At 40.1% G+C, this 27,463-nt stretch overlaps 1 protein-coding gene across 4 annotated transcripts in view; it reads right to left on the reverse strand.

Annotated features, from left to right (window-relative positions):
- Positions 1–27,463, reverse strand: part of PARN (poly(A)-specific ribonuclease) — a 173,824-nt gene that overhangs the window by 82,306 nt on the left and 64,055 nt on the right. For 3 of the 4 annotated variants that reach the window (XM_029054385.2, XM_029054403.2, XM_029054412.2), the window contains exon 21: positions 25,842–25,916. The exons of the other annotated variant lie outside the window; for it this stretch is intronic. In XM_029054385.2, coding sequence (XP_028910218.1) covers positions 25,842–25,916 — 75 coding nt within the window. The remainder of the gene's footprint in view (positions 1–25,841; positions 25,917–27,463) is intronic. 4 annotated transcript variants of the gene reach the window in all.

Here is a 27,463-nt window from a genome sequence, read left to right on the forward strand (position 1 = left end):
TAAAGAAGTGCAGTTGCTGTACATCTGGAACATTCAAAAATGATCGAGATTCTGAGTTAAAAGTAGTAGCAATGATTCAGCAGGTATAAATTAGGAATTCTGATTTCAAGCTCCTGAGATAACTGACAAGTTAATTAAAGAATGGCTTTTCTTTCCCTCTCTTTCCCAATTCCTTTCTTCTTTCTCCCACTCTTCATCATCAGTGGAGAGAGCAGAAGCCTGGAAGACAGGAAACCTGTTCTCCCACTTCTTTAGACTGAAAGTTTGTATCTATCCCAGAGGTTAGCATACTCTTTGGCACATAGATAACTCTTAACAAATACCAACCTTATTATCATCATAAAAATCAATATATGTATCAACTATAATATATGCAGTAGACTGCAGTATGTACAGAACACTGTGTGAAGCACGTCAGAGACTACAAAAGAGTTTAGTACACCATGAGAAGCAGCATGGTGTAGTGGATAGAGCACGGGCCTAGGAACAAGAAGGTCACAGGTTCTAATTCCGCTCCACCACTTGTCTGCTGTGTAACCTTGGACAAGTCACTTCACTTCTTTAGGCTCAGTTACCACAACTGTAAAATGGGGTTTGAGACTGTGAGCCACGTGGGATAGAGACTGTCTCCAACCCGATTTGCTTGTATCCACCCCAGCGCTTACTACCATGACTGGCACCATTATTATTATTATTAGACACAATCTTACCCCCAAGGAACTTACAATTTAATGGGGGAGACAGGCACTGAAATAATTTACATATAGAAGGAGGAAGTAGAGAGGCAAATGAGCTAGAACTTAAGTAGTAGGGTAAACTGTTATGAATGTAAATTGCTTGAGATGGCTGTTCACAAACGAGTCAATTGTATGTGCACATGTGCGCAAGTACATAGTTGATGTAGAAATAATGAAGTAGTAGATGGTGGGGATATATAACCTGGATATAATCTAATCATGGAAGACTTCCTGAAGGAGCTGTGATTTCAGAAGAGCTTGAAAGATGGGAAGAACTGTGGTCTGGCAAATTTGAAATGGAAAGGAATACCACACCAGGGAAAGGGCATGAGTAAGAGGTCAATCAATCCATTGTATCTAAGGAGAGAACAAGCACAGAGAGGAGCTTGAGTGTAATAAAGAGGGTAAGATAAGATGTAGTGGAGGAAGACCATGGATATACAGGAGGAAGACCTTAATGCCACTGGTTAGGGCTTTCTGCTTGATGCAGAGAGGAACTGGTAAGCACTGAATTGAAGATGGGTGAAGAGAGAGCAGACCTATGCAGAACGACATTTAGAAAAACTCCTGGGGCAGTGAGTGAAATATGGATGGAAAGGAGGAGAAACATGGCCGAGTAGAAAGACCACCAGACTGGAAGTCACAAAATCCGGGTTCTAATCCCAGCTCTGCCACTGACCTATGTGACCTTGGGCAAATGACAACCTCTCTGAGCCTCAATTTCCTCATCTGTAAAATAGGGATGAGACCTTTCTCGCCATCTTTTCACTAGACTGTGAGCCCTGTGTGGGCCCTGGCTTGTGTTCAATCTGATTGTCTAAATTTACACAATGCTTAGCACAATTATTTGGCAAAAAAGAATCACTTAACATTATTATTAATATTAGCAAGAATAGTAAGAAGAAACAAAGGGGAATCAGAGAAACAGCATGGCCTAATGAACAGAGCATGGGGCTGGGAGTCAGAAGGGTCTGGGTTCTAATCCCAAATCCACCACTTGTACACTGTATGACCTTGGGCAAGTCATTAACTTCTCTGTGCCTTAGTTAACACATCTGTAAAATGGAGATTAAGAATGAGCCACATATGAGACAGGATCTGTGTCCAACTTGATTAGTTTGTACTTAACCCAATGCTTAGTACAGTCCTTGGCACATAGTAAGTGCCTAACAAATGCCATTTTTAAAAAAAGAAGGAATCACAATATGCCAACTGTCTGGTCACTGTCTAAGCAGAGAGCAAGGAAGAAACCCTGGAAATGTGGAAAACTGAACAGCCAAGTGGTAAAAGCCCAGGCCTGGGAGTCGGGGGACCTGGGTTCAAGAACCAGCTCTACCATTGCTGAGACCTTGAGCAACTCACATGCCTTCTCTGGGCCTCAGTTTCCTTAAATGTACAGTGGAGATTCAATACCTGCTCTTCTTACTTAGACAGTGAGTCTAAGACAGTGAGACAAAGACAGTGAGACAGTGTGTAACCTAATCATTTTGTATCTAACCCCAACGCATAGTACGCTGTTTGGCACAAAGTAAGCTCTTAATAAATGCCATAAAAAAATGACAAAATTTAGTTCCAGACTGAATATGAGTGCTAAAAGAGAGGGAGAAGTAAAGGATAATGCTAAGTTTGTAAGGTTCTGAGAGGGGGAGCAGTAAATGACTGTGACTTGTAATTGGGGTGGTTGTTAGAGGGGCCTTCATAGGAAAGGGCCTCTTTATGGGAAGCAGTGTGGCTCAGTGTAAAGAGCACGGGCTTGGGAGTCAGATGTCATGGGTTCAAATCCCAGCTCTGCCACTTGTTAGCTGTGTGACTGTGGGCAAGTCACAACTTCTCTGTGCCTCAGTTACCTCATCTGTAAAATGGGGATTAAGTCTGTGAGCCTCACGTGGGACAATCTGATTACCCTGTATCTACCCCAGCGCCCTGAACAGTGCTCTGCACATAGTAAGCACTTAACAAATACCAACATTATTATTATTGTTAATACTCCCTACGGACTACCACCTTCAACCACTCACTCTTCACTGGCTCCTTCCCTGTTGCTTTCAAACTTGCCCACATATCCCCTATCCTAAAAAAAAAAAAACAAAACCCTTCCATAACCCCACGGCTCCCCTGCCTATCACCCCATCTCTGTCCATCTTCCCCATTCCTTGCCAAACTTGTTAAGTGAGTTGTTTACACCCACTGCTTTCGCAAGTTACAAGTTCGACCTCTTCTCTAAGTATAGATTATGCCTATTGCTTTCAAAGTCTGAATTAAAATGTTATGTGACCTACAGCAAATGGTAAAGGCTCTGGAATGGCATTATAGAAAATGGATAAAGATTAAGCCACAGCACTAATCATAACAACCAACCCAATTCAGATCTCCTAGAGGTGGCATGAGGATTGTGGAGATAAGTGGCCCTTGAAGTATTTTCTCTTCTTTAGAAGAAAAGTATGAATGAATATAAGAAATCAAGTTCGCTGGAAAAGTTAGTACCTTGGTCTCCAGTTCTTTGGAAAATGACATTTTTGGCAACTGAGGGTGAAGTGAAAAAATGATTTTGCTTCAAGCACACCTAGATTTCAGATTTGTTCCCCAGGAGGCCACGCAGTAACTTCTTGATGTTAACAGAAGTTGCTGTTGTAGCTCAGGGGCCTGAAGAATGGATTCAGCTCCCCAAATGCCTCAAACCAAGGGAGTGGCTTGCATACATAGCAGGGCCTGGCTTATCCTACTTCTTAATCTCTACAAGCACATATCTTAGCAAAAGGGTGGAAAGGCATCCTGATGGGAAACTTGAAGATATACTGCTTAAGCTTTAAGAAAAATGATCTCTGGAGGCCTATGCTATAGTAAGAGTTGACTTACATTTTGCTCTGAAAGTTAAAGTCATTTTTCTAACTAGTCCTTTGCGATTAACATCTTCTATATTCTTTAAACAATTAAATCTCCTCTATCCCCCAAAAAGAAGATTCTTTGCTTTTTCCCAGTTCAATTCTGAAGGGGTTTTTTTCTGTTTTTCTTAAAGGTTCATGTGGCTTCCACTCTTTTTGTTTTGTTTGACACAATCAAGTGATACACTGCTAAATATTTCAGTACTGAAGACAGGGTCTCACACTTGTCTGGTGGTGTCTGATTAGCAGCCCTAATCCAGCATTAGTTCACGAGGACTAGAGTTCCAAATATTACTGGGCTTGAAAGCAACAGAAAAGCCTCTTTCCTTTACCACTTTCATATTCCTTGGATTACAAAAATATAATCAAATGCCTGGACTTTGCTCTGAATCTGGACAAGTCCTTTACTCTTCCAAAAAACATAACTACAAATCTCCAGGAATATGTATATCCAGACACAAAATCGGAAGGAAGTACTGTGGCATTGTGGAAAAAAAATGCTAGCAGAGTGGTAGTGTAAAACATTTTCTTTATGAATACTTTTTGAATGAGTAACATTGCCATTTTGAACTAAATAAAATTTAAACATACCAAAAAACAGAGGTTTTCTTTTTAATTTTATGAGTCCTTACATGTAAACTGAAGGTAAAACCTTTGATGAAATTCTCTACCCAACTATGAAGTTAAAGAGCTTTTCCTTAGGATTTAACTCTTAACTTGGGAAAACCTCAAAAGTAAACAAGGGGCAAGTTAGGCATTTTAGGGCTCCGACTTCAAGGGAAACCAATACCTCATCTCTTAGGGCTGTTTTTGGCTTTTAAAGAATCAAGATTCATACCTGGGACATTTTCCTGCTTGAACATTAGTTATGAAGCTATGAATAGTGCTTTTACTTCAAAAGTTGGAAATTTTGGCTGAATTACATCACTGCATGAATTCAACTTTATCGGGATAGGAATAAATTAAAAAAAAATCAAACTTTAATAGATATTCCCTACTCTTTTAAAAATGATTGCATATATTTAAGCGTGTTTCTAAAGTCAGAGAGCAGCTCTTACTGGAAAGAAAAACAATAAATGAATTCCTAAATAAAACATTCAAACTTTAAAGTCATCTGAAATGGTTGCCATTTGGAGGATAATATCTATTTAAAATATTATTCCACCATAAAGTTTTGGAAAAATATTAAGCTTGGTAATTAAACTTTCTGGTGTTGAATTATTTGATTATGCATAATGGCATAATTGTTCATTATCTCCTTACAGTTTAGAACTTCTCAGGACGATTGAAAATGCCTAAACACTTAGTACAGTGCTCTGCACACAGTAAGCACTGAGTAAATATCACTGATGATGTTAAAATTTCCACATCACATAATGGATGAAAACAGAAATTTATTAATTTTTTCTCTCAAAAGCCATCAAGCCCCATTCTCTTATCAGCTACAAAATACAGTATTTACTAGCACTTATTTAAATTACTTCCAATTCCTAGAAACATTAATTTAGAATCCTGGCAGAACCCACTGCAATGCAATATTTGAAACCAAAAAAGTTGGTTACAGAGAAGACACAGTGACACATTTTTAAAAAAGTGTTTAGTTACCAAAAGAACCTAACAAATTGGAAATCTGGAGAGCAGTGCTTCACTCTCTCTGCCTGTAGATAGTTATTCAATATATTTCATATAGATTGCCAAATTGGGGATTCCTGGAGTATCTATGTAAATTAACGTCTTACTAATTTTTAATAAGTGTAGGACTTGGCAGCTGTGAAATCAAATGCTCAAAGGCATGAAATAGAACCAGAATACATCTCATCACTGCTAGATTAAAATCCCTGGGTGATTCTGGAAAGTTTAGGAAGCTGGGTTTCAACTTTTTTATAATTATGCAAATTATGAATTTATTTTACATTTATGGCACGCTCAGATGTTAGGGAACTGTGCAAAACAAAGCAGGGCAGAATCGTCAGGTTACATATAAATACAGACACCCAAACATGTAGCCACCTTAAGATTAATGAAGTGTGTCACGCACTGATTTACTGCCCTCTGAAATAAATTTTCAGTAAGAAGACAGAGCTAAATGATGGCCCTACCCTTTGTGAAGCTGATACAGCTAAGAATCCTTATGTACATTTTTCATTTTCACTCATGTGCTAAAGGGCTCTGTGTGCCAGATTAGAGGGATAGGGCTACTCAGCCAAAGGAATGATTTAATTAGCTGAACATCTCTAAGTGCATTACAATTAAGCAATGTTTTGTAATTACGGGCTCCAGAGAAAATTGACCATCCTCTCTGTTGATGTGCAGAGGTGAAAGGAGAGAGCACATAATAGCATAATTGTTCATCATCTCCTCATAGTTTAGAACTTCTCAAGAAGATTGAAAATGCCTAACTTCACTAATGGCCAAATTTGCTTCATGATGCTTCTACAGATAACATATTAATCAGAGGATGAATTCACTGATACTTAAGTAGACGGCCACTTTATAGGCAAGTTCTACTGGAACCTAACTGCATTAAAACTCTCCCTTTCCACCTCTAAAACCAATGCTATCCTCCACCCAAAAGCATCGTGGCATTTGTCTAAGATACTTTGGCTATGTCCGAGAGAGATGAATACCCTGGGAAAATACCCTGGCCAGAAGCCAGCGCTGAATTCAATCAAAAAATGATAAGATGAAACAAGAAAATGTATATAAAGATTTATCAATGGTAAGAAGGTGAGAGAACCAAGAAGGAGAAAAAAAGAAACCTCCAAAAATACTGAATGGAAGAAATTAAAATACAGAGATTTGTTGGGGGGGGGGATGGTATTTATGTGCTTATTATGCATCAAACCCTTTCCTAAACGCTAGGGTAGACACAAAATAATCAGGTCAGACCCAATCCCTGTTCCACACGGGGACTCTAGGCAACGAAGGTTCTCCAGGCATAATGGCATTGTAGGCTATATAACAAAAGCCACTGTAAAAAGTGAATGGATGGATCAAGATACTATTCTTCGTCCTTTGTTCATGTGTCCTTTAATCCATTTGAAATGCTGTAATTGGAATTTTGAAGGGCCAGCTGATTGTATGAACTGAACTCTCACTCTCATATTCCACCCAATGCAGAACTTTTCTTCCTTTTTCCATTTTCTTTTGTATCTTCATTGGCTTTGTTTTTGTTTTCATTTGCTCAATATCTGTTATGCTTTTCCTCTGATTTTGTAATGAGTGAGAAGATCACTGACAGCAATCATTCAATCATATTTACTGAGCATCTGCATGCAGAGCACTGTAATAGCAGTGCTCTGAGAAGCAGCAGCGTGGCTCGGTGGAAAGAGCACGGGCTTTGGAGTCAGGGCTCATGAGTTCGAATCCCAGCTCTGCCACTTGTCGGCTGTGTGACTGTGGGCAAGTCACTTAACTTCTCTGTGCCTCAGTTCCCTCATCTGTAAAATGGGGATTAAGACTGTGAGCCCCATGTGGGACAACCTGATTCCCCTATGTCTACCCCAGCGCTTAGAACAGTGCTCGGCACATAGTAAGCGCTTAACAAATACCAACATTATTATTATTAGTAGTAGTAAGCGTTGCAGAAAGTGCGACATAACAGTCGGTAGACATATTCCCGGCCCACAACGAGCTTACCTATATTCCACCAACTCGAGTACTGTATTACATTGTGACTTGTACATATGTGGGGAAACCACACTGTCTACTGCTGCTGAAGTCTCACAGAAATATGGATGCTACATTCCTGAAGACCCCCCACTTCAAAACTATACTGAAGGCATATCTCCTCCAAGAAGCCTTCCCTAAGCCCTCCTCTCCTCTCACTCCCTCATGTGCCGCTCTTACTTGCTCCTTCATTGATCCTCCCACCCATCCCCACAGCAAATATGTATATATCTTTATATATCAATCTGTAATTTATTTATATTAATATCTGACTTCCCTCCTAGACTCTGAGCTCACTGTGGGCAGGAATGTGTCTGCTGTTATACTGTATTCTTCCAAGCTCTTAGTATGTTTGAAATATGTTTGAATGAATGAATTCCCACATTAAGCATCAACCCTGCACTCGTACACCAAACTGTATCTTCCAAGTTCATGTCAGGTTCTCTCCAGGCACGCACGTGTTGCTGGAAGAATCTTCCCTAACGCCCAACGTATTCTATCCAAAAAGAAGAGTGAAAACCTGTGTTGCGGAAGAACTGAATGTATTCAGTTCCAGCACCATAAACGTCACCCGCTTTCCAAGGCAACCACCTCGAATGCATGCCGCATGGCTCACAGAGATGGAGCCTGGGCTTGGCGTAACCTCCCGATCATATCTACCCACTCCACTGTATTATACTCTCCCAAGCATGTAGTCGTAACCTCCCGATCATATCTACCCACTCCACTGTATTATACTCTCCCAAGCATGTAGTCCAGTGCTCTGCATACAGTAGGTACTCAATAAATAGCATTGATTACTTTTATCTTAATATCTGTCTCCCCCTCTGGTTTGGGCAGCGAATGTGGCTACTAACTCTTGTATTATATTAATAATAATAATGTTGGTATTTGTTAAGCGCTTACTATGTGCCGAGCACTGTTCTAAGCGCTGGGGTAGATACAAGGTTATCAGATTGTCTCACATGAGGCTCACAGACTTAATCCCATTTTACAAATGAGGTAACTGAGGCACCGAGAAGTAAAGTGACTTGCCCAAAGTCACGCAGCTGACAGGTGGCAAGGCCGGGATGAGAACCCACAACCTGACTCCTAAACCCATGCTCTTTCCACTGAGCCATGCTGCTTCTCCCAAGCACTTAGTAGAGTGCTCTGCACCTAGTAAGGGCTCAATAAATACCACTGATTGATTAATGGCCTATCACCTCTAGTGCAAAAACAAATCACACTTCTTCCTTATGGTAGGATATACCTTGCCACTTTCCCCAACTCTAAAATCCTCTCTGAATTTGTCGACCCCATCTGAGTTTCATGTTGAGTCAACAACACTTGACTTTTGGATTAATCCATGAAACCCTACTTCTGATGCAACAGTCACTCCAATAGCTGTGGGGCTAGAAAGAGGGCTTCAATTTTTTCCTGGGTACGTGTGGAAGAGATCAACGCTTAATGACACTCCTGCTGCCTTGATGTCAGTCGCATCATCTATGAAACCTTAGGACAGTGAACTAACTGGTAATAATAATAATTGGGGTATTTGTTAAGCGCTTACTATGTGACAAGCACTGTTCTAAGCGCTGGGGCAGATACAAGCTAATCAGGTTAGACGCAGTCCCTGTCCCACATGGGGCTCACAGTCTTAATTTCCACTTTACAGATGAGGTAACTGAGGCACAGAGAAGTGACTTGCCCAAGGTCACACAGCAAACAAGTGGCAGTGCTGGGATTAGAACCCGGGTCCTTCTGACTCCCAGACCCATGCTCTTCCACTAGGCCATGCTATTTCCCTTAAGGACCTCAATTTGAACATGACGGCTGGATTTTTCTTCTATCAGTACCTCCCTCTATTTATACTGTGAATATCTTGTGAGTTTCTTACATTGTCTCCTAATTTTTGGTGTATTTTTCCCCAGGGCCTATTTGCAGCGCTTGGCATATTATAGCGAATATTTTTCCCCAGGACCTGTTTACAGAGCTTGGTATATTATAGCGAATATTTTTCCCCAGGACCTGTTTACAGAACTTGGTATATTTTAGTGAACTAAATAAATAACTATAGCGATGTACAAAACATCTTGAACCTTCTATGTGCACAGAAAATAGACTTTCACTGGAACATGTCCCTTTAATCAAACGTATATACAACTAAAAGCTGATCAGGATCATTGCATTAAAATAGTAAGGTATGCCCCCCCACCTCAAGATCTGCTTGACGACAAATTCTCCACCTTAAGTCCCAGCACCGCAAGTCAAAAAAACCCTATTAATTATCTTTAGCATTTATGTACCTATCTATTCCCAATCTCCAAACCTTATATGTATGTGTTTGATATATTTGATCACTACATTTGTTAACACTTTTATGTGTATCTCCCCATTAAAACATAAGTGCCCAACAGGCAGGGAATGAGTCACTTGGTTTTTCTGAACTTCCCAAACACTTAGTACAATGTATTGCACCCAATGGGTGCTCAATATATACTATTTTGGAGGGGAGGATTTTATAAAACTGTCTAGGCTGACTGTTGCTGGACTCTTCTTAGTAATACACTTCTGGCATTTATATATTTTATTTAATAAGTTTAATAGATGGATAAATACAAATAAAATGTATTTAATAAATCAATAAATATGATTAATTGATCTGAAAAGTTAGCATGGGTCAAAAGCATGGTGTTGGGAGTCCAGCACAGGCCTGGGAGTCAAAAGGACATAGGTTCTAATCCCAGCTCTGCCACACGTCTGCTGTGTGGCCTTGGACAAGTCATTTCACTGGACCTCTATTACTTCATCTGTAAAATAGGGATTGAGATGTGAGACCCACATGGGTCCAACATGATTTGCTTGTATCCAACCCAGTGCTTAGAACAGTGCTTGACACATAGTAAGCATTTAAAAATACCACAATTATTATTATTACTATTATTAACATTTCATGCATTTATTAGAGGTGGATGAGCGCTCAGCTAATTATGAAAGTTTCTGGCAGCCCATTCGCCACATATAGGGTGGCTGAAACAGATTTGATAGCTGCTGAATCAGTTTAACCATGGGCTTCCAATCACACAATGTGTACCACTTGCTACCACTGTACTGAAAAAATACAAAATCCAGAAGCTTTTTAAGTGGTTAGCAGCAAAGGCTGATGCTGAACCTAGATTAAATGGTTTTAAAAGCATCATCGGATACTTTGGGAGCCTACAGAAGCAGGGTTTGCCATGCTGTCCCAGAGCCAGGGATCACCCTGGTTCCAGGTGCCTAGGTCAGAATTAATAGATTGGGCAGGCAGAATTACAGTAATCTGCATGTACTAAGCATTCAATAAAAGCCAATAATTGACTGATTTAAGGTGGGGCCCAGACCAGGAAAATGGGAACTGAGCAAGCCAAGAGACACTGGAAAATAAGGCAGCCTGACAGGGAATGATGGAATGAGGTGGTCAGCTAAGAGGGGGCTGCCCAAAAGAATGCAAGAACTTAATGGTAAGGCTTTGGGCTTTATAAAAGCTCTAGTTTTAAAAAAGTAGAATCTCCTAAATATTACTGTGGCTTTAAAAGGGACCACTGTAATTTTTTTTTTTAAAATCTCTGCTCTAGCTTCTACACTTAGCCATACTTGCTTGCGAGCTCTTTGAGGACCGGGATCTAGTCTGAAAGCTTGTTGTGGGTATGGTGCATGTCTACCAACTCTTATGTTGTATTCTCCCAAGTGCTTAGTAGAGTGCTCTGCACACATTAAGTGCTCAATAAATACCACTGATGGATGGCTTGGGCATGTCTCCTAATTCTGTTGCATCTTCCCAGGCACTCGGTATAGTGTTCTGCACGGAATACGTGCTCAATAAAGCTGATTATACTACCATTCCACACTGCAGACTTTGGGGTAGACCACATCATCTTTCCCATCGGTCAGTCTTGTTAGAGAAACACAGTTTGGAGAAAAGACTCAAGTCCACTGATAGTTCAGTGTGCTAATATCACTGCAAAAACCAAATAATGATGCTAGGCATATTACCCTCAATTTGACTCATTTGCTTGCATGCAGACATGTTCTATTTTAACCATTACTTTGCACTGTCCCTGAAGGCATATTATGTAGGGTAGCAAGCATATCGTCGGGAGTTTTATGAAGTTATTTTGATTAAAATGTGAAATTAGTAATTATAAAGCACTGTAAGCTGTCATGTCATACTCCTTCAAAAACTAAACAGACTGTAACTTTTCCAGTTGAGGCCTCTAATTTGAATGATTAAGAGGCAAAAAGAGCTGAGGCTATTTGTAATAATAATAGTAATTGTGGTACATGTTAAGCACTTACTATGTGCCAACCACTACACAAGGTAATCAGGTTGGACAGAGTACCTGTCCCACATGGATCTCACAGTCTTAAACCCCATTTTACAGATGAGGTTACTGAGGCACAGAGAAGTTAAGTGACTTGCCCAAGGTCACACAGCAGGCATGTGGCAGAGCCGGCATTAGAACCCTCCTACCTCTCCTCCCTTCTCTCTTTCCACTGCCCACCCTGCACACTCCGCTTCTCTGCCGCCTACCTCACCGTCCCCCATTCTCGCCTATCCCGCCGTCGACCCCTGGGCCACGTCCTCCCATGGTCCTGGAATGCCCTCCCTCCTCACCTCCGACAAACTAATTCTCTTCCCCTCTTAGAGCTCACCTCCTCCAAGAGGCCTTCCCAGGCTGAGCTCCCACTTTTCCCTCTGCTCCCTCTCTACCGCTCCCCTTCACCTCCCCTCAGCTAAGCCCTCTTTTCCCCTTTCCCTCTGCTCCTCCCCCTCTCCCTTCTCCTCCCCTCAGCACTGTACTCGTCCGCTCAACTGTATGTATTTTCATTACCCTATTTATTTTGTTAATCAGATGTACATCACCTTGATTCTATTTATTTGCTATTGTTTTAATGAGATGTTCACCCCCTTGATTCTATTTATTGCTATTGTTTTTGTCTGTCCGTCTCCCCCGATTAGACTGTAAGCCCGTCAAAGGGCAGGGACTGCCTCTGTTACCGATTTGTACATTCCAAGCGCTTAGTACAGTGCACTGCATATAGTAAGCGCTCAATAAATACTATTGGATGAATGAACCCATGTCCTCTGATTCCCAGGCCTGGGCTCTTTCCACTACACAAAACTAATCCTCTTCTACCAAAATGGACCTGAGAATTCACAGATTGAGGAAGTCCACCTATTGAGTTTCTAAAGAGATCACGGAAGAGGCTATGATAAAATCAGCTGTAAAGTCTTCACATATCCTTCATCTTCAAGGATAATGGACAATTGATTTTAGGGGTATATAGCCAGAATTGAAAGGTTTTGTCTGAACTATATCTACACTTTTGTCTGAACTATATCTTACAATTTGCTCTTCGTGAAAATGTCCCTAGATATAAAATAGCCTGTACAGTAGCAGAGTGGGCTGGGGATTGAGATTGTGAGCCCCACATGGGACAGGGACTGTGTCCAACACTATTTGCTTGTACCCGCCCCAGCACTTAGTACAGTGCCCTGGCACATAGTAAGTGCTTAACAAATACCAAAATTATCATCATTTTGGCATTATACTGTGGCCACTTTGTAAATGGATTCTGCATGTAAAAAACATGCACTCTGCAATGTGCCACACCCATTGCTCTTTCCATTCATTGCACCTTGTACCCGAGTTAGAACAAGACTGGGAGAAGAGAGAATGTACCGGGCACTGCATAAACCACCCCCAGCACCAGTAATCAACTCCTGCCTGCAGTTAGTTGGCCCTCAAGACTCCTGACAGAGGCTCATCCATCATTTTCGATGGGAAGCTAGCCATCATCAGCCATGAGAAAAGCAAATTTAAAGCTCCCCAAAAACTCAAAACTTGGATCTAAAAATGAAAATAAAATGTGAAATCTCCTTGCTACTGTACACTGGATCATTGGGACCAGACAACCTATATTGGGGAAGGGTTCTAATCCAACTGTTAAGAGACCTTGTAAATTACTTGGATCACGAATGGTTCATAAATACCTTTAGTTTGATTTTTTTTTTTAAATCACAAAACTGGTTCAGCTACTCTAGACTAACAAGCTCCTCACGGTTTTTTTGGCCTGCAATGAAAACTTAATAGTAAACTGAATAATAAATTGTAGACTAATGTTATAGAGAAACAGTGCAGCTTAGTGGATACAGCACAGGCCTGGGAGTCAGAGGTTGTGGGTTCTAACCCCAGCTCCGCCGCTTGTCAGCTGTGTGACTTTAGGCAAGTCACTTAACTCCTCTGTGCCTCAGTTACCTCATCTGTAAAATGGGGATTAAATCTGTGAGCCCCATGTGGGACAACCTGATCACCTTGTAACCCACTCAGCACTTAGAAGAGTGCTTCGCACAGAGTAAGCACTTAAACTGCCATCATTATTATTACCTTAGGATTCAGGACATTGCTTGGCACGTAGTAAGCGCTTAACGAGTACCATAATTATTATTATTTTTAAAGCAAGAAATTAAGTGGTGAAGATAATCTGAAAGCCACGCAATGTCTCCAGGCCATAATGTTCAGAATCCATTTGTTCATTTCAAATTCTGCCCTCCTCTTGAACATGCCACTGATAACTTTGGGGGAAGATTAGAAAGTTTCTGCCCATTTAGATTCAGATTTACAATTACTTGGATTTGCTGAAAAGACTTTGCTTTTCCTCCTCTCACATGCTGTTTCCTTTTTGGCTCCTGCAAGCTACTCATTAACCCCTCCTTCCATAGGTGAGCATGGGCAGGGAAAGGAGGACGTAATAATAATAATGACGATGATGATAATAACAATAGTATTTGTTAAGCACTTACTATGTGTCAAGCACTGTTCTACATGCTGGAGTAGACCCAAGGTTATCAGGTTGTCCCATGTGGGATTTACATTTTCAATCCCCCATTCTACAGATGAGGTAACTAAGGCACAGAGAAGTTAAGTGACTTGCCTAAAGTCACACAGCTGTCAAGTGGTGGAGCCAGGACTAGAACCTACGATCTCTGAATCGCTCATCTCAGCTGTTTTTCTAGAGCTCTGGTAAAGTTTGGTATGGCAAAAAACAATGAAACTACTGGCTGGCAGATCTCTGGAATACATTAGAGAAGCAGCGTGGCTCAGTGGAAAGAGCCCGGGCTTGGGAGTCAGAGGTCATGGGTTCTAATCCCAGCTCTGCCACTTGTCAGCTGTGAGACATTGGGCAAGTCACTTAACTTCTCTGTGCCTCAGTTATCTCACCTGTAAAATGGGGATTACAACTATGAGCATCATGTGGGGCAACCTGATTACCCTGTATCTACCCTAGCGCTTAGAACATAAGCGCTTAACAAATACCAACATTATTATTATGTGATCCTAGTATTTTCCTTCATCTGCAAGGATAATGGACAATTAATTTTAGGGGAATATAGCCAGAATTGAAAAGTTTTGTCTGAACTACATCTAAAATTTTATTGTTGTTTCCATCCCTGGCTGTTTAAGAGTAGCACCCAGGAATTCTCCAAATTTGGGGGTGGGAGGCGAGGGGAGAGAAGGGGAAGAGAAAGGTCTTATTGTTGGGAACTCACCTGACCTGCACAAACAGGCTCTGAAGCTTATCTGTTCTGGTCTGCACGGAGGTTAGGCAAGAGAGTTTGTTAGACACTTACATTAGGTTTTTCATTCTGTAGGTCATTTATGCTAAATGCCAAGACCCAATCAGATCGTGAGATTAACTGCTAGCACGATGATTGACCCTGCTTGTTCTTCTGCCTCTTCAGTTCTTTGGTAAAAGTTGAGAAACAGCATGGCCTGGTATAAAGAGCACAGGCCTGGGAGCCAGAGGACCTGGGTTTTAATCCCAGCTCCGGCAATTGTCTGCCATGTGACTTTAGGCAAGTCACTTCACTAGGCCTCTGTAATCTCATCTGCAAAATGGGGGACTAAGACTGGGAGCCCCATGCAGGACATGGATTGGGTCCAACCCGATCAGCCTGTACCTACCCCGGTGCTTACTTCAGTGCCTGGCATATAGTAAGCACTTGACAAATACCACAAAAAAAGTTACTACAAAAGTACTGCCTGCCTCGCTAATATTCCAGTCTAACACTTTCAAAAACTTCATTCTAGAAATGAAAGATTTGTTTTGTTTGGGTTGTGCGTAGTAAATCAACCTTGTGAAAGTGTGACCACAAGAGTGGGATGCAAATCTAGTCGATTTGAAATTTCTGACTAAAAATGGGATTGGGGTTTTGGGTTTGATAGCATGACAGCACCATCTTGTGGATGGTGGGATGGTGCCGGAGGCAGACACGCACCTTCTCCCCAGGAGAGAGGTCTCCTTGCACTGGAAGGAAAGGCTCCCGGCTCCGCTGTTCAGGAATTTTGGTTTATTTGAATTTTCCCTTCGAGGACAATTTTCCCTGCAGAGTGGTGGGTAGGCTGCAGATTATATGGCTGATTAACGTTCAACGTGCAAAAACTATATCAGAGGGAACAAACAATTTAGTCGCTTGACAAAAATGAAAAGATAAACATCATGAACAGCCCACTGGGCTACTGTAAAGGCTATTTTATCTAGGGACATTTTCACGAAGAGCAAATTGTAAACTTAAATGCTGTTGCAGACTCCTAACAACCAGAAAACAATCTGTTATTCTTGAGAGCATTTTATGGGACACTAAGTATATTATCCAAAGCCACCTTTTCCATTGAGATCACTGGAGGAAGAGCAGGGTTGAAAAGGCAGCTACAGAATTCCATGTGTAAGCAATACACCCTTCCACATTAAAAAAATTAATAGCACAAGGTTGAAAGTATAAATCTACTTCTGAATCTGTCATAATGGTGTTAATTACAAAAGATATAAATGCAGCCTTGCCATATCTAAATATGTCCTACGTCTGCATGGTCCCATTTTCAAATGGTAACCTATTTTTTAAAGGTTCAATCCCAGAACAATATATGAGGAAGAATTTGAAAACTAGACTGTCATGACTTTTTAGGATCTATTGCTTGTACTTAAATGAGAAGAAAAAATTCAAAATCAATTAATTTGAGGAACAATTCAAAAGTCTACAGATGTCTTGCTCTACATGGCAACCAGCTGAGGAAACTAAAATCCCTTCTTTATTTAAAGAGAGACAAAAAAAGACACAATGAAGAGTGTTAAGTTTCTGAAATGACAGATCTTTCGATGGAGATGCTAATGGGTGCCAAGACAACTAATTTCTATCTGGTTATACTACAAGAGATGTTTTAACAGCTGATGCAATGGAATGATCCCGTGTGAGCTAGTTTGCTGACATTGAGAATTGAATCAAACTCGTTCTAGGGTTTCACATGATACAGCTAAAATGACTCCATTATTCCAAGTAAGCATGACTCATTATCCAATGGCCTGATACACTGGAATCAAACTGAAGGGCATGTAGAGCAGAGCAACAAAGTTTCTATGATCACTGGATTGTTACCATGAGCAAAGGCAAAATTTCCATTAGAGTTCTCGGGTAAAAAATTCCCAACTGCTTAGTTTTACTCCGGAAACTCAAAATTCTTAGCCCTGAATCTCTGGTACTCCAAAAGCAGCCTTTTTCTGTTCCAAGCCGGTGTTGTAGCTTTGCGTTTAGTTGATGGAGCTCAGCACAAAAAATGCAATGATCGGAGATGATTTCACAACTAAAAATGACTATTCCTCCATTCTGTTGTCCAGATTAATATGAAGAAAAACCTAAAGGTTTGGACAGTCGATCTATAAATCAAATGGCATGGTGTTAGAGTTTTTGGGAAAGTGACCGTGTTTCTGCTTCTAAGCATAACACCATGCACATTAGCCCAGTTTCTCTTAACTGTAAAGTACATTAGTGTGTATCTTTCTCACTAGATTGTCAGGTCTTTGAGGACACAGAGCACAGCGATTAACTCTAATGTATTTCGCATAGTGCTTTGTGCAATAGGGTCTCAATAAATCGTTATGACAATCAAGGAAATGGGCAAGGAGAAAGATTCCTAAGGAGACTGAAAAGCAAAAGGAAAAGGGACAAGAAGTGAGAGAAAGTCTTTGGAGCAATCACGGAAGTTAAAAGGAGTCACAGAGGGGAATGTAGGGTTACGGGAACAAGAGAAAACAGTAGCACTGAATGCCAGGTGAAGAGGATACTTACAAAGGAAATGAGAAATCCCACGAGAGAAAGAGAATATAGGGCCAGGTCAAGATTACCACAAAAGAACAAATAAGGAGAGACAAATAAAGGGAAAGAGGGAGAAGAGGTCAACAAGAGCTAACCCACATTTGGGGAGTGGATAGGACTTGTCACTTCCATTAGAAGCAGTGTGGCCTAGTGGAAAGAGCACGGGCTTGGGAGTCAGAGGTCATGGGTTCTAATCCCGGCTCTGCCACTTGTCAGCTGTGTGACTTTGGGCAAGTCACTTCCCTCTCTATACCTCAGTTACCTCATCTGTAAAATAGGGATTAAGATTGTGAGCCCCACCAGGGACAACCTGATAACCTTATATCTCCTCCAGTACTTAGAAGAGTGCTTGGGACATAGTAAGCGCTTAACAAATACCATCATAATTATCATTATTATTATTACTTTGGGATGAGATATTCAAATGCAACAAATGCAGAAGGGAGGGAAAACAGCCTGGGGTAAGGAGAGGTTAATCAGAGAAAGCTTCTTGGAGGAAATAAAATTTTAGTAAGGCTTTCAAGATAAGAGAGAGCACTGTTCTCTCCATATGAAGGAGGAGGGAGTTCCCGGCCGGGGGGTGGGGGTTGGGGGGATGTCAGCATGGAGTCGGTTGCAAGAGAGATGAGATCGAGGTACAGTGAGTAGGTACGTGATAGAGGACAGAAGTGTGCAGGATGGAATGTGGTAGGACATTAGCGAGGTTAGGTAATAATAAATATGATGTTTGTTAAGCACTTACCATGTGCCAAGCACTGAACTAAGTGCTAGAATAGATTTTGGCTAATCAGTTCAGACACAGTCCCTGTCCCTTTTAGGGGTTCACAGTCAATACAGGAAGGAGAATGGGTTGGGGAGAGAGCTGATTGAATACCATAAAGCCAGTAGTGAGGAGTTCCTGTTTGCTATGGAGATGGATGGGCAACAACTGGAAGTTTTTGAGGCGAGGGGAGATGTGCACAGAACTTTTTTTTTAGGAAAATGATCAGGGCAGCTAAGTAAGTTACGTATTGGAGTGGGAGAGGATGGGGGCAGGGAAATCAACAAAGAGGATGGTGCAGTAATTGTGATCTTTCTTAAGTAAAGGATCGATGTGAAATTTCTGAATTCCACTGTGGAAGCATTATCAAATCTACAGAGCAAATAAGTCAAATGCTATTTAGTTTTCATTTTTTTCAAGCTCCTAAGGGCAGATTTTTAATAATAATTAAAACAGGAATGTCTTGGATTGGAGACTAAAAACTTGCTCAGGAAAAAATCTCATGAAGACTCATATTCATATTCAATATCCCATTAAGCAATCAAGCAAAATTTTGGGATTTTCTAGCATCAGGTTGAACCTTGGCACCTAATGTGTGGTTTTTTTGGGTTTTTTAACTGTTAGATGCACTGTAACATTCCGTACTACCAGAATGCTGCAAAATGGATTAGGCAATGTACAACCTGTGATTCCCCCAAAGCACTGCACTTAAATTTTAAGTATATGAAGATGAAATTTACTCTACTGTTGACAGAACAAATTTAATCATAACAGAACTGAGTCACTTTCTCACAAATGACTTATTTTTGTCACAAATGACTCATCTGAAAACATGTATCGGTCCAAATAATGAAATACTAGGCTACCCTTACAACTTATTTATTCTTGATTACAGTTAGAGTGGGCTTCATTTTAAGCTCTCAGACAGTGTGCTTGGGTCCATTAACTACATCAGAAGGCTTAAGGTCTGAGAGATGCCAATTTCCATCTTCAGAGACTAAACTAGAGGGAGGGAGATTTAATCCCCTTTTTACTGATTAGGAAACAGGTACAGAAAAATTGTGACATGCCCAAGCAGACTAATAGCGGAGCAGGGATTAGAACCCGGGTCCTGATTCCCAAGCCTGTGTTTCTTCTCTGCAATCTCGCATGTCCATCTGGATATCCTGCTGTCATCTGAAACTCAACATGTCCAAAACTGAACTTTCCATCCTCCCTCCGTAACCTTCCCTTCCCCCTTTTCCATCACTGCAGAGACCACCATCCTCCTTGTCTCACAAACCCGCAACCATGGCATTATCCTCTACTCATCTCTCTCCACCAACTCAGTTATTAAATCCTATTCGTTCTATCTTCACATCTCCAGAATCCACCTCTTCCTCTCCATTCAAACGGCACCTCACTGATCCAAGCACTTGTCATGTCCCACCTCAATTACTGCATCAATTTCCTCACTCATCTCTCTGCCTCCCAGCCTCTCCCCTCTCCAGACAATACTGCATCACTTGACTGGCTGTATCTCTTATTCTTAAAAAAAAAAAAAAAAGAAGAATTGTTCTGCACATACTCCTCCAAATACTCCAATGCCTGCCCATTATTCAAACTCCGAATCAAGCAGAAATTTCTCGCTGTTGCCTTTAAGGCACTCAGTCATCTCTCTCCCTTCTTGTTTGTCTTATGCTGTTGGGTCGTCTCCAACACATAGCGATGCCATGGACACACCTCTCCCAGAATGCCCCACTTCCATCTGCAATCGTTCTGGTAGTGTACGCCCCCTCGACCTATACTCATTCATTCAATAGTATTTATTGAGCGCTTACTATGTGCAGGGTACTGTACTTAGCACTTGGAATGTACAATTCAGCAACAGATAGAGACAATACTCAGACTATACTCATTCCTCTCACACTATATCCTCCCCTGCACACTTAGCTCCTCTAATCCCAACCTACTCATGGTGCCTCACTCTCATCCCCCCACCAAACTCTTGGTCATGCTCTTCCTCCTGCCTGAACTCCATCCCTCGTCATATCTGATTGACTCCCACTCTTCCCGTCTTCAAGGCCCTATTAAAATTACATCTCCACCAGGGAGCCTTCTCTGACTAATCTCTCCTCTCCCTGGTACTCCACCGGTTGTCTCCTCCTTACCTTCTGTCTGCCCCCCAGCTCCTCCTGCCCAAACTAATCTCGTGTCTTTCGTTGAAAAGCAGCATGGTTTAGTGGATAGCGCAAGGGCCTGGGAGTCAGAAGGTCATAGGGTTCTAAACCCAGATCCGCCACTTGTCTGTTGTGTGAGCTGGGGTAAATCACTTATTTTCTCTTGGCTTCAGTTACCTCATCTGTAAAATGGGGATTCAGAGTGTGAGCCCCAAATGGGACAGGGACTGTGTCCAACCCAATTGGTTTGTATCCACCCCACTGCTTAGTACAGTGCTTGGCACATAGTAAGAGCTTAATATCTTTTTTTTATTACTTATTTCTCCTACCTTTCCCCCTATAAGAAAGTCCTTCCCCTCTCAAATCTGCCACATTATAAATCAATCAATGGCATTTATTGACCTCTTATGTGCAGAGCACTGAACTAAAGCGCTTGGGAAACTATATTCAATAGATAGTAAATGGGATCCCTATCACAAGGACCTAATAGTCTACAGGGGGAAACAGACAAAAACCAAATTATTTCTACAAGAAAAATTTTCACTCTTCCCCACCTTTAAACACCTTCAGGAAAAGCCACCTCCTCCAGGAGACTTTCATCTATTAATCTCAAGGACACAACAACCAGCCCCCGTTCCACGTGGGGTTCATAATCTCAATCCTCATTTTACAGATGAGGCAAGTTCATAATCTCAATCCTCATTTTACAGATGAGGCAACTGAGGCCCAGAGAAGTGAAGTGACTTACCCAAGGTCACAGAGCAGACAAGTGGTGGAGCCGACATTAGAACCCATGACCTCTGAGTCCCCCAAGCCTGTAATCTCACCATTAGACCATGCTGCTCCTAACTAAATTCTCTAGCTAGTTTGGATTGTTCACAGTTACACATTTTTGAGTTTATATGTTCATAAATCTTTCCATTCACTCTTCCAGTTTCATTACAATTCCCAGTCATATGTTTCATTGGCCCAAATGCAATACATGAAGCTCAGCAGCTTTGTTAAATAACTTTCACCTGAAAAATATTCAACCACTAAAATGGTTTTTAAAATATTTTACTTACCATAACATTCCAATTGTACAGAGTGGTATCACAAAGCCAACCAAAAATCAAGATTCACGATGACTGACTTGACAGGCGTTAAATATTAAATATACCTCTACCCACTAAAAAATTTCTTTTTTCATCTTTTTGATTTTCAGAAAATGGTTTTTAACCTTGGTTCTCAGGTTAATATTAAAGTTGCATTATTTTTGCCCTTAAAAAAAAAGAAAAACCGAAGGATCTTTTGCTATCTACTCATTTTATTTGGAATTAGAAATTTTGAGAGAGATAAAATTCAATTCAGAGTTCCATTTATCTTTTCCAACTGTAATTTGCACAGAGAGCATATTTTATATAAAAGTCAGTTAAAATAGTTTTTTAATACATATTCAGTTTAAAACACACAGTTTGGCTATGGTGAGCTTGGAATTTAACCCTAAAGATTACTTATTTTATACTTTAAATTATTACTACCATCAGGATCCTTCTTACACCTAGTAATCAAGGTGCTTTATGAAGAGAAGCAGCAGCCTGGTTCAAATCTCAATGTATCCAATTAATTAAAGGTGAAAAACCACAACTACAGTCAGTAGAACACATTTCTACTTTTGCAGAGCTTCATAATCCTAAAAATCCTCATTTGTTACTGCTGGGATATTATGCCTTGAATTATTTTGATAAATACTAAACAGCAGTTTAGTGATGATTAATGTAAGAATAAACAGCACAAAAAGCAATTTCGTGCTTTTCCAGAGGTTTTGCAATAAATCCTATTTCCCCATTACGTACTCTTATTTTAATGTCTGTCTTCCCTGTGGACTGTAAACTCCTTGTGGGCAGGGATTGGGTCTACCAAACTTTTTATACAGTATTTTGTCATGTGCTTGCTTAAAGCAGTACTCTGCACGGCATAAGTGCTCAACCAATAACACTGATTGAAGCCCAATTTATAAAATGTAAGTCTATGGTAAAGTATGTCCCATGATACAGCACTTCACCACACAACCGTATTTTCAAGGAAAATATCACAACTTTATTGTGGAGGATGCTTATATATTAAAATTTCTACCCAACAGAAATACTGATGAAATAACTTGACTCAAAACTGAACTAAATGAATAGCAACAAAAGTACACTAATAGCTTCTACGCAAACTGTCCCTTTTTTGATTTGCTAAATGACAGATAACATTTCAAAGATGCCCAGCAATTCAAGTGCTATATAAACTTCCAACATAATTTTACCAAGATCTTTAACTTACCTATCCACAAAGAAGTAGATTTTTTATGTAGTTCAGTTTGGAACCAACAGGTAGAATACAAATTCTGTAGTCAGATTCATCTTTTGCTTTTAACAAATAATCTAACGTAGATCTAATTCAAGTAGATTGAGACATTTTTGGAATCATCTATGTTCAATTGGCTTTGCAAAAAATACATTCTTGACATTCCCTTTGTTTAAAATGTTTGTTATATCATCAGTTTTTTTAGCCACATTTACTATTCACATGGCTCCTATTTTCTAGCATCTCTTGACTGTAAGTTTGCTGTGGGCATGGAAAGTGTCTCCCGACTCTGTTCTACTCTCTCAATTTCTCAGTACAATGCTCTGCACACAGTAAGCACTAAACGCCACTGGTGAGGATGATTATCCAAAATAAATGTTCAATTGATATTAATCACCACTTCAAAAGACATTTCCAAAGAATTCCTGGGAGGGGAAAGCATATTTTATACTATTCTGAGTGAAAGAGCATATTTTAATACTGATATTAAGACCAGAAAAGACATACTAAACTATTCATTTCGCATTCCCCTAGGTAATATTCCCCTAGGTAATGTCACAGGACCTTCCCATAGAATCCTTTCAAATAGTGTAATGCCTTAATTTCCCGTCAGTATTGCTTTCATACACCACATTCATGCTCATTTGCACACTGGGCAAATTTACCCCTTGACATAGAGTGGATTGTACTGAGATTCCCTGAATGAAATAACTCTGTATCTAGTCGGTGAAGGTTTCCCATGAGAATAAAAACATTTTAAACTTATTTCCCTGAACCAAGTAGTTCATCTTGAACTTCCAACATACCTAAAAGTAGTGCAAACCAATCAATGCCTAAACTTCAAATACAATCAGTTCTCAGCAAAATGCATGACAAAGTTTTAAAGGCTACTTAAATTATCCATTTACAAAAAACAGGTGTCAGTAAAATCATCTTTGAGGTTGAGTCAAAAACAGTTTGTAAAAGAGCCAGAGAGAGCATTTTGAGCTGCTTTATAAATAGGAATTTAATGATTTTTCCACTGCTGTATTATTGATCTATCAGGCCCCACTGGTTCCATTGCTGTGACTACGTAAATTGTTTAAGTTAGCTCTGGGGTTACTAACAGGACATTTAAGACAACAAAATATGTTTTATTATTATTATAAGATTTCACCACTGTAAAAAAAAAATTTAATGACATGTACACAATTTTAGAAGCTGAGGCGATGGACCAAAGTCACTAGCACTGCCTACCTCAGGCTAAAATGTTTCTCTCTGTGCTTCATATAGCAGCATTTTTATAAAAATCACTGATTTGGTTCATGGCAATGTTTAAATCCTAATCGTTTTCTACTGCCCAAGAAAGCAGACTGCAATGACCTTCAAAGTGTGCTAGTAATGTTGCAGATGGCTTCAACAGAAAATCATCTACATAGCAGCCCATTTGTAGAAAAGCAAAAAGATTACAAAAAAAGCCAATTACTGGGTTCCGTTCTGGTTTTATGTTCTATATTGCGTTAGCAACTGATTCTCTCCCTGTAAAATGGGATTTTCTCATATGCGTTATCTGGGTTTGGGGAAATATTTAGTCAGGTATTTATGGTTGAGCAATAAGCCTGGTAGGTACATGGCATTAAATCTGAAATATCATGAAATTTAAAAACATTTTTCCCCAGAGCATTTAAATTAGGAACTAGTACTTAACTTTTCAAATGCAATAGTTCTGCATCAGGGAAAAATGGAATTTCCAAAGGTCAACAATTACCCTTGGGGCAACGGCCCAATCTATCAAATCTTACTGCTTCTGCATGTCTCTCCACCTTTGCCCTCACTCTCTCACTCTAGTACTTAGTCCACAAGCATACAAATGTCTCAACATGAACTTATTTTTCAGTTTTCTAATGACCATCACAAGTTTGGGGGCCTGCACTCCCAAGTTTAATGCTTAGAACAGCATTCTCAGTTAATGATGTGCCAAGATCTTACCAGACAAGTACACTCTTGGTAGAAATTCTCAGGCTTCTTATAATTCCATGGTTAGAGCTTTAATGCCCAACCACCTCATACCATTAAAAAGATCTAGTATCTGCTAGTAATCTTAGTTGCACCTTTTATGTTAAAATATAAGATGCCATACAGATACTTAAGATTAAAATGCAATACAGTTTTTTTCAAAACTCAAAATAAGATTCTCAGAGTTTCACCCTCAGGAAAACCACTTAAGGAGTATAAAGTTTTGTATTTAGTATTTAATCGTATCCTCAACATGTATATATATATATATATATATATATATATATTTGTATATTTCAATTATTGATTCAGCTATTTCAACCTAATATTTGTACTACTACCTGTTATTTCCTTGTTCTTCCTCCTGCTTCCACTATTCGCAAAGAATTTTTGTCTGTCTGTCTTCCCCAATAGAGTGTATGCTCCTTGAGGGGAGGGAATGTGTCTTGCTTCTGTTGTACTCTGCCAAGCATTTAATTCAGTGCTGTGCACTCTGTAGCCGCTCAATAAATACCAGCGAGTGATTTGCAAAATCACTTCATTCAGAAAAGAGAAGCTCCACTGAAGCAATACTTTTCAAATCTAATCTGAGGAAAAAATACAATAGCCTTTTGTATATTTGCTTGTGAACCGACTCTATAAAGCCCCAATATTATGTGATTAATCTGGAATCTTCCAATACAACAATTTATAAATGTGAAGTTCACATTGGGAAAGACAAATATTGGTGTCAATTTGGCTGCCCCTTAAATTTCTGCCACATTTGCTCTTACAAAAACCCTACCCTCAGGCAGTGAAATGCAGCTAACCAATCTACTAACATTTTAAAATGACAGGAAATGGAGGTGAAGCAAAATCTATTATGGGGCCTCTTCTGGAGAATGTGAGGGAACGCTGTAATAAATAAATATGGTTCCGATACCATTAAGTGTCTCTTTTTATTCAGAGGCAAACAACCTATGACAATAAGTTTAGATTCCAGAAGCTGCGTATAGTAACATATTTATGTTCACATTTAGGCAACCTGAAAACACCCTAAAAATCTGCTGCTTTCTCTGTATTTTGTTCAAATTATTGTGGTGAAATATGCCCTGTTCAGAACGGGTGAGAAAATTCATTTTCAAAAATCCTTACCTATCTGCACTTGTTCAGGTTGACTAAGAGAGACAAATGCTGATGTATCATCAATCCAGGACACCTGAATGTTTCCTGAAATGTTCAAACACAGAAAGTAAATAATTGCCCATACCTACTATCTGGTACAATTTAATCAAAGAAACACACTCTTGGCAAAGAATTTTTAAAAGTGCACTTATGGATCGACAACACCACAAGTACTCTAGCAACACAAGATGACATTTAAACCATATTAGTGTGAAAAGATGTACCCTAATATTTCAGTTACACTTATGAATGTCAACAGAATCACAATCTGGAAGGAATTTCAAACACAAACTTCTTCATTTTCCTCCACCTATGGAATGCTTATAAGCATTCCAGAAAAGGTGATCCATGGTTTTTTTTATTGATCTTGGGAGGAAAATCTTCAACTTTTCCAAGTAGCCTATTTCAAATTTCAACCACCTCTAGGGCCAGGTGTGGAACGAGTAGTTTACCTCAGCATTTTCGGGTCTCTCTTTCCAATCCTCTATCCACAAAGCAACAGAAACGGTACTTGCAAGACAAACTAAGCGCGATTGAAAAACTGCAGAACTACATGTCAGTAACAAAATACATGGTTTAAAAACCTTTACCACTGGCTTCAAGGATCTTTACTATTTCTGCTTTACACAGTGGCTCTTTCTATCTGCTTACACTCTTCATTCCTCCTACTGCTGCTGTGTGACCATGGACAAGCCACTTAACTCCTCTGTGCCTCAGTTACCTCATCTGGAAAATGGGGATTAAGACGGTGCACCCCACGTTGGACAACCTGATTACCTTGTATCTACCCCAGCACTTATAACAGTGCTTGACACATAGTAAGCACTTAAATACCATAATTATTATCTCACTGAACTGTACCAAGAGCAAGTATGCAGGAAGGGGTGCAGACATTGCAAAGTGCTCTCTCCAACGACCTACTTGCCAAATCTAGCAGACTTTACTCTACCCTAATCCTCCTCGACCTCTTGGTTCAAAAACATCAAATGGTTGTTGTCCACACCTCTCTGCATCAAGCAGAAACTCCTGACCATTAACTCCATCAGCTTTCTCCATCCTACTAACCTACTCTCTTCTTCCACAACAGCCCAGCTCACACTCTTGGTTTCTATCGAGCTAACCTACTCATTGTCCCTTGTTTTCATGTCTCCTGCTCCCAATTTCTTGCTCATTTCCCTCCCTCCACCTGGAATTCCTCCCCAATCCCCTTTTCCAGACTACAGTTCTGCTCGTCCTCTCTAGACTGTAAGCTCCTGGTGTGCAGGGAATATGTCTGGTAGCTCTAATTCATGAACATATTCCTCCTTTTCCTTCTTCTATATGCAATTAATTGTATTATTTGTCTTCCCCACTACACTGCAATCAAACAACTAAAGTTATTTGAGCACTGGGTATCGAGCACAGTACTAAGCGCTTGGGAGAGTAGGTAGATCCTGTCTGACTCTATTATACTCTCCCAAATATTTAGTATAATGCTCTGTACACAACAGGTGCTCAATAAATACTATTGAATGGTTGATACACAGATTTTTTTTCCATAAAGATGATGATGGTATTTGTTAAGTGCTTACTATGTGTCAAGCACTGTTCTA

Source organism: Ornithorhynchus anatinus, chromosome 2 (genome assembly GCF_004115215.2).
Source record: "Ornithorhynchus anatinus isolate Pmale09 chromosome 2, mOrnAna1.pri.v4, whole genome shotgun sequence".
NCBI lineage: Eukaryota > Metazoa > Chordata > Mammalia > Monotremata > Ornithorhynchidae > Ornithorhynchus > Ornithorhynchus anatinus.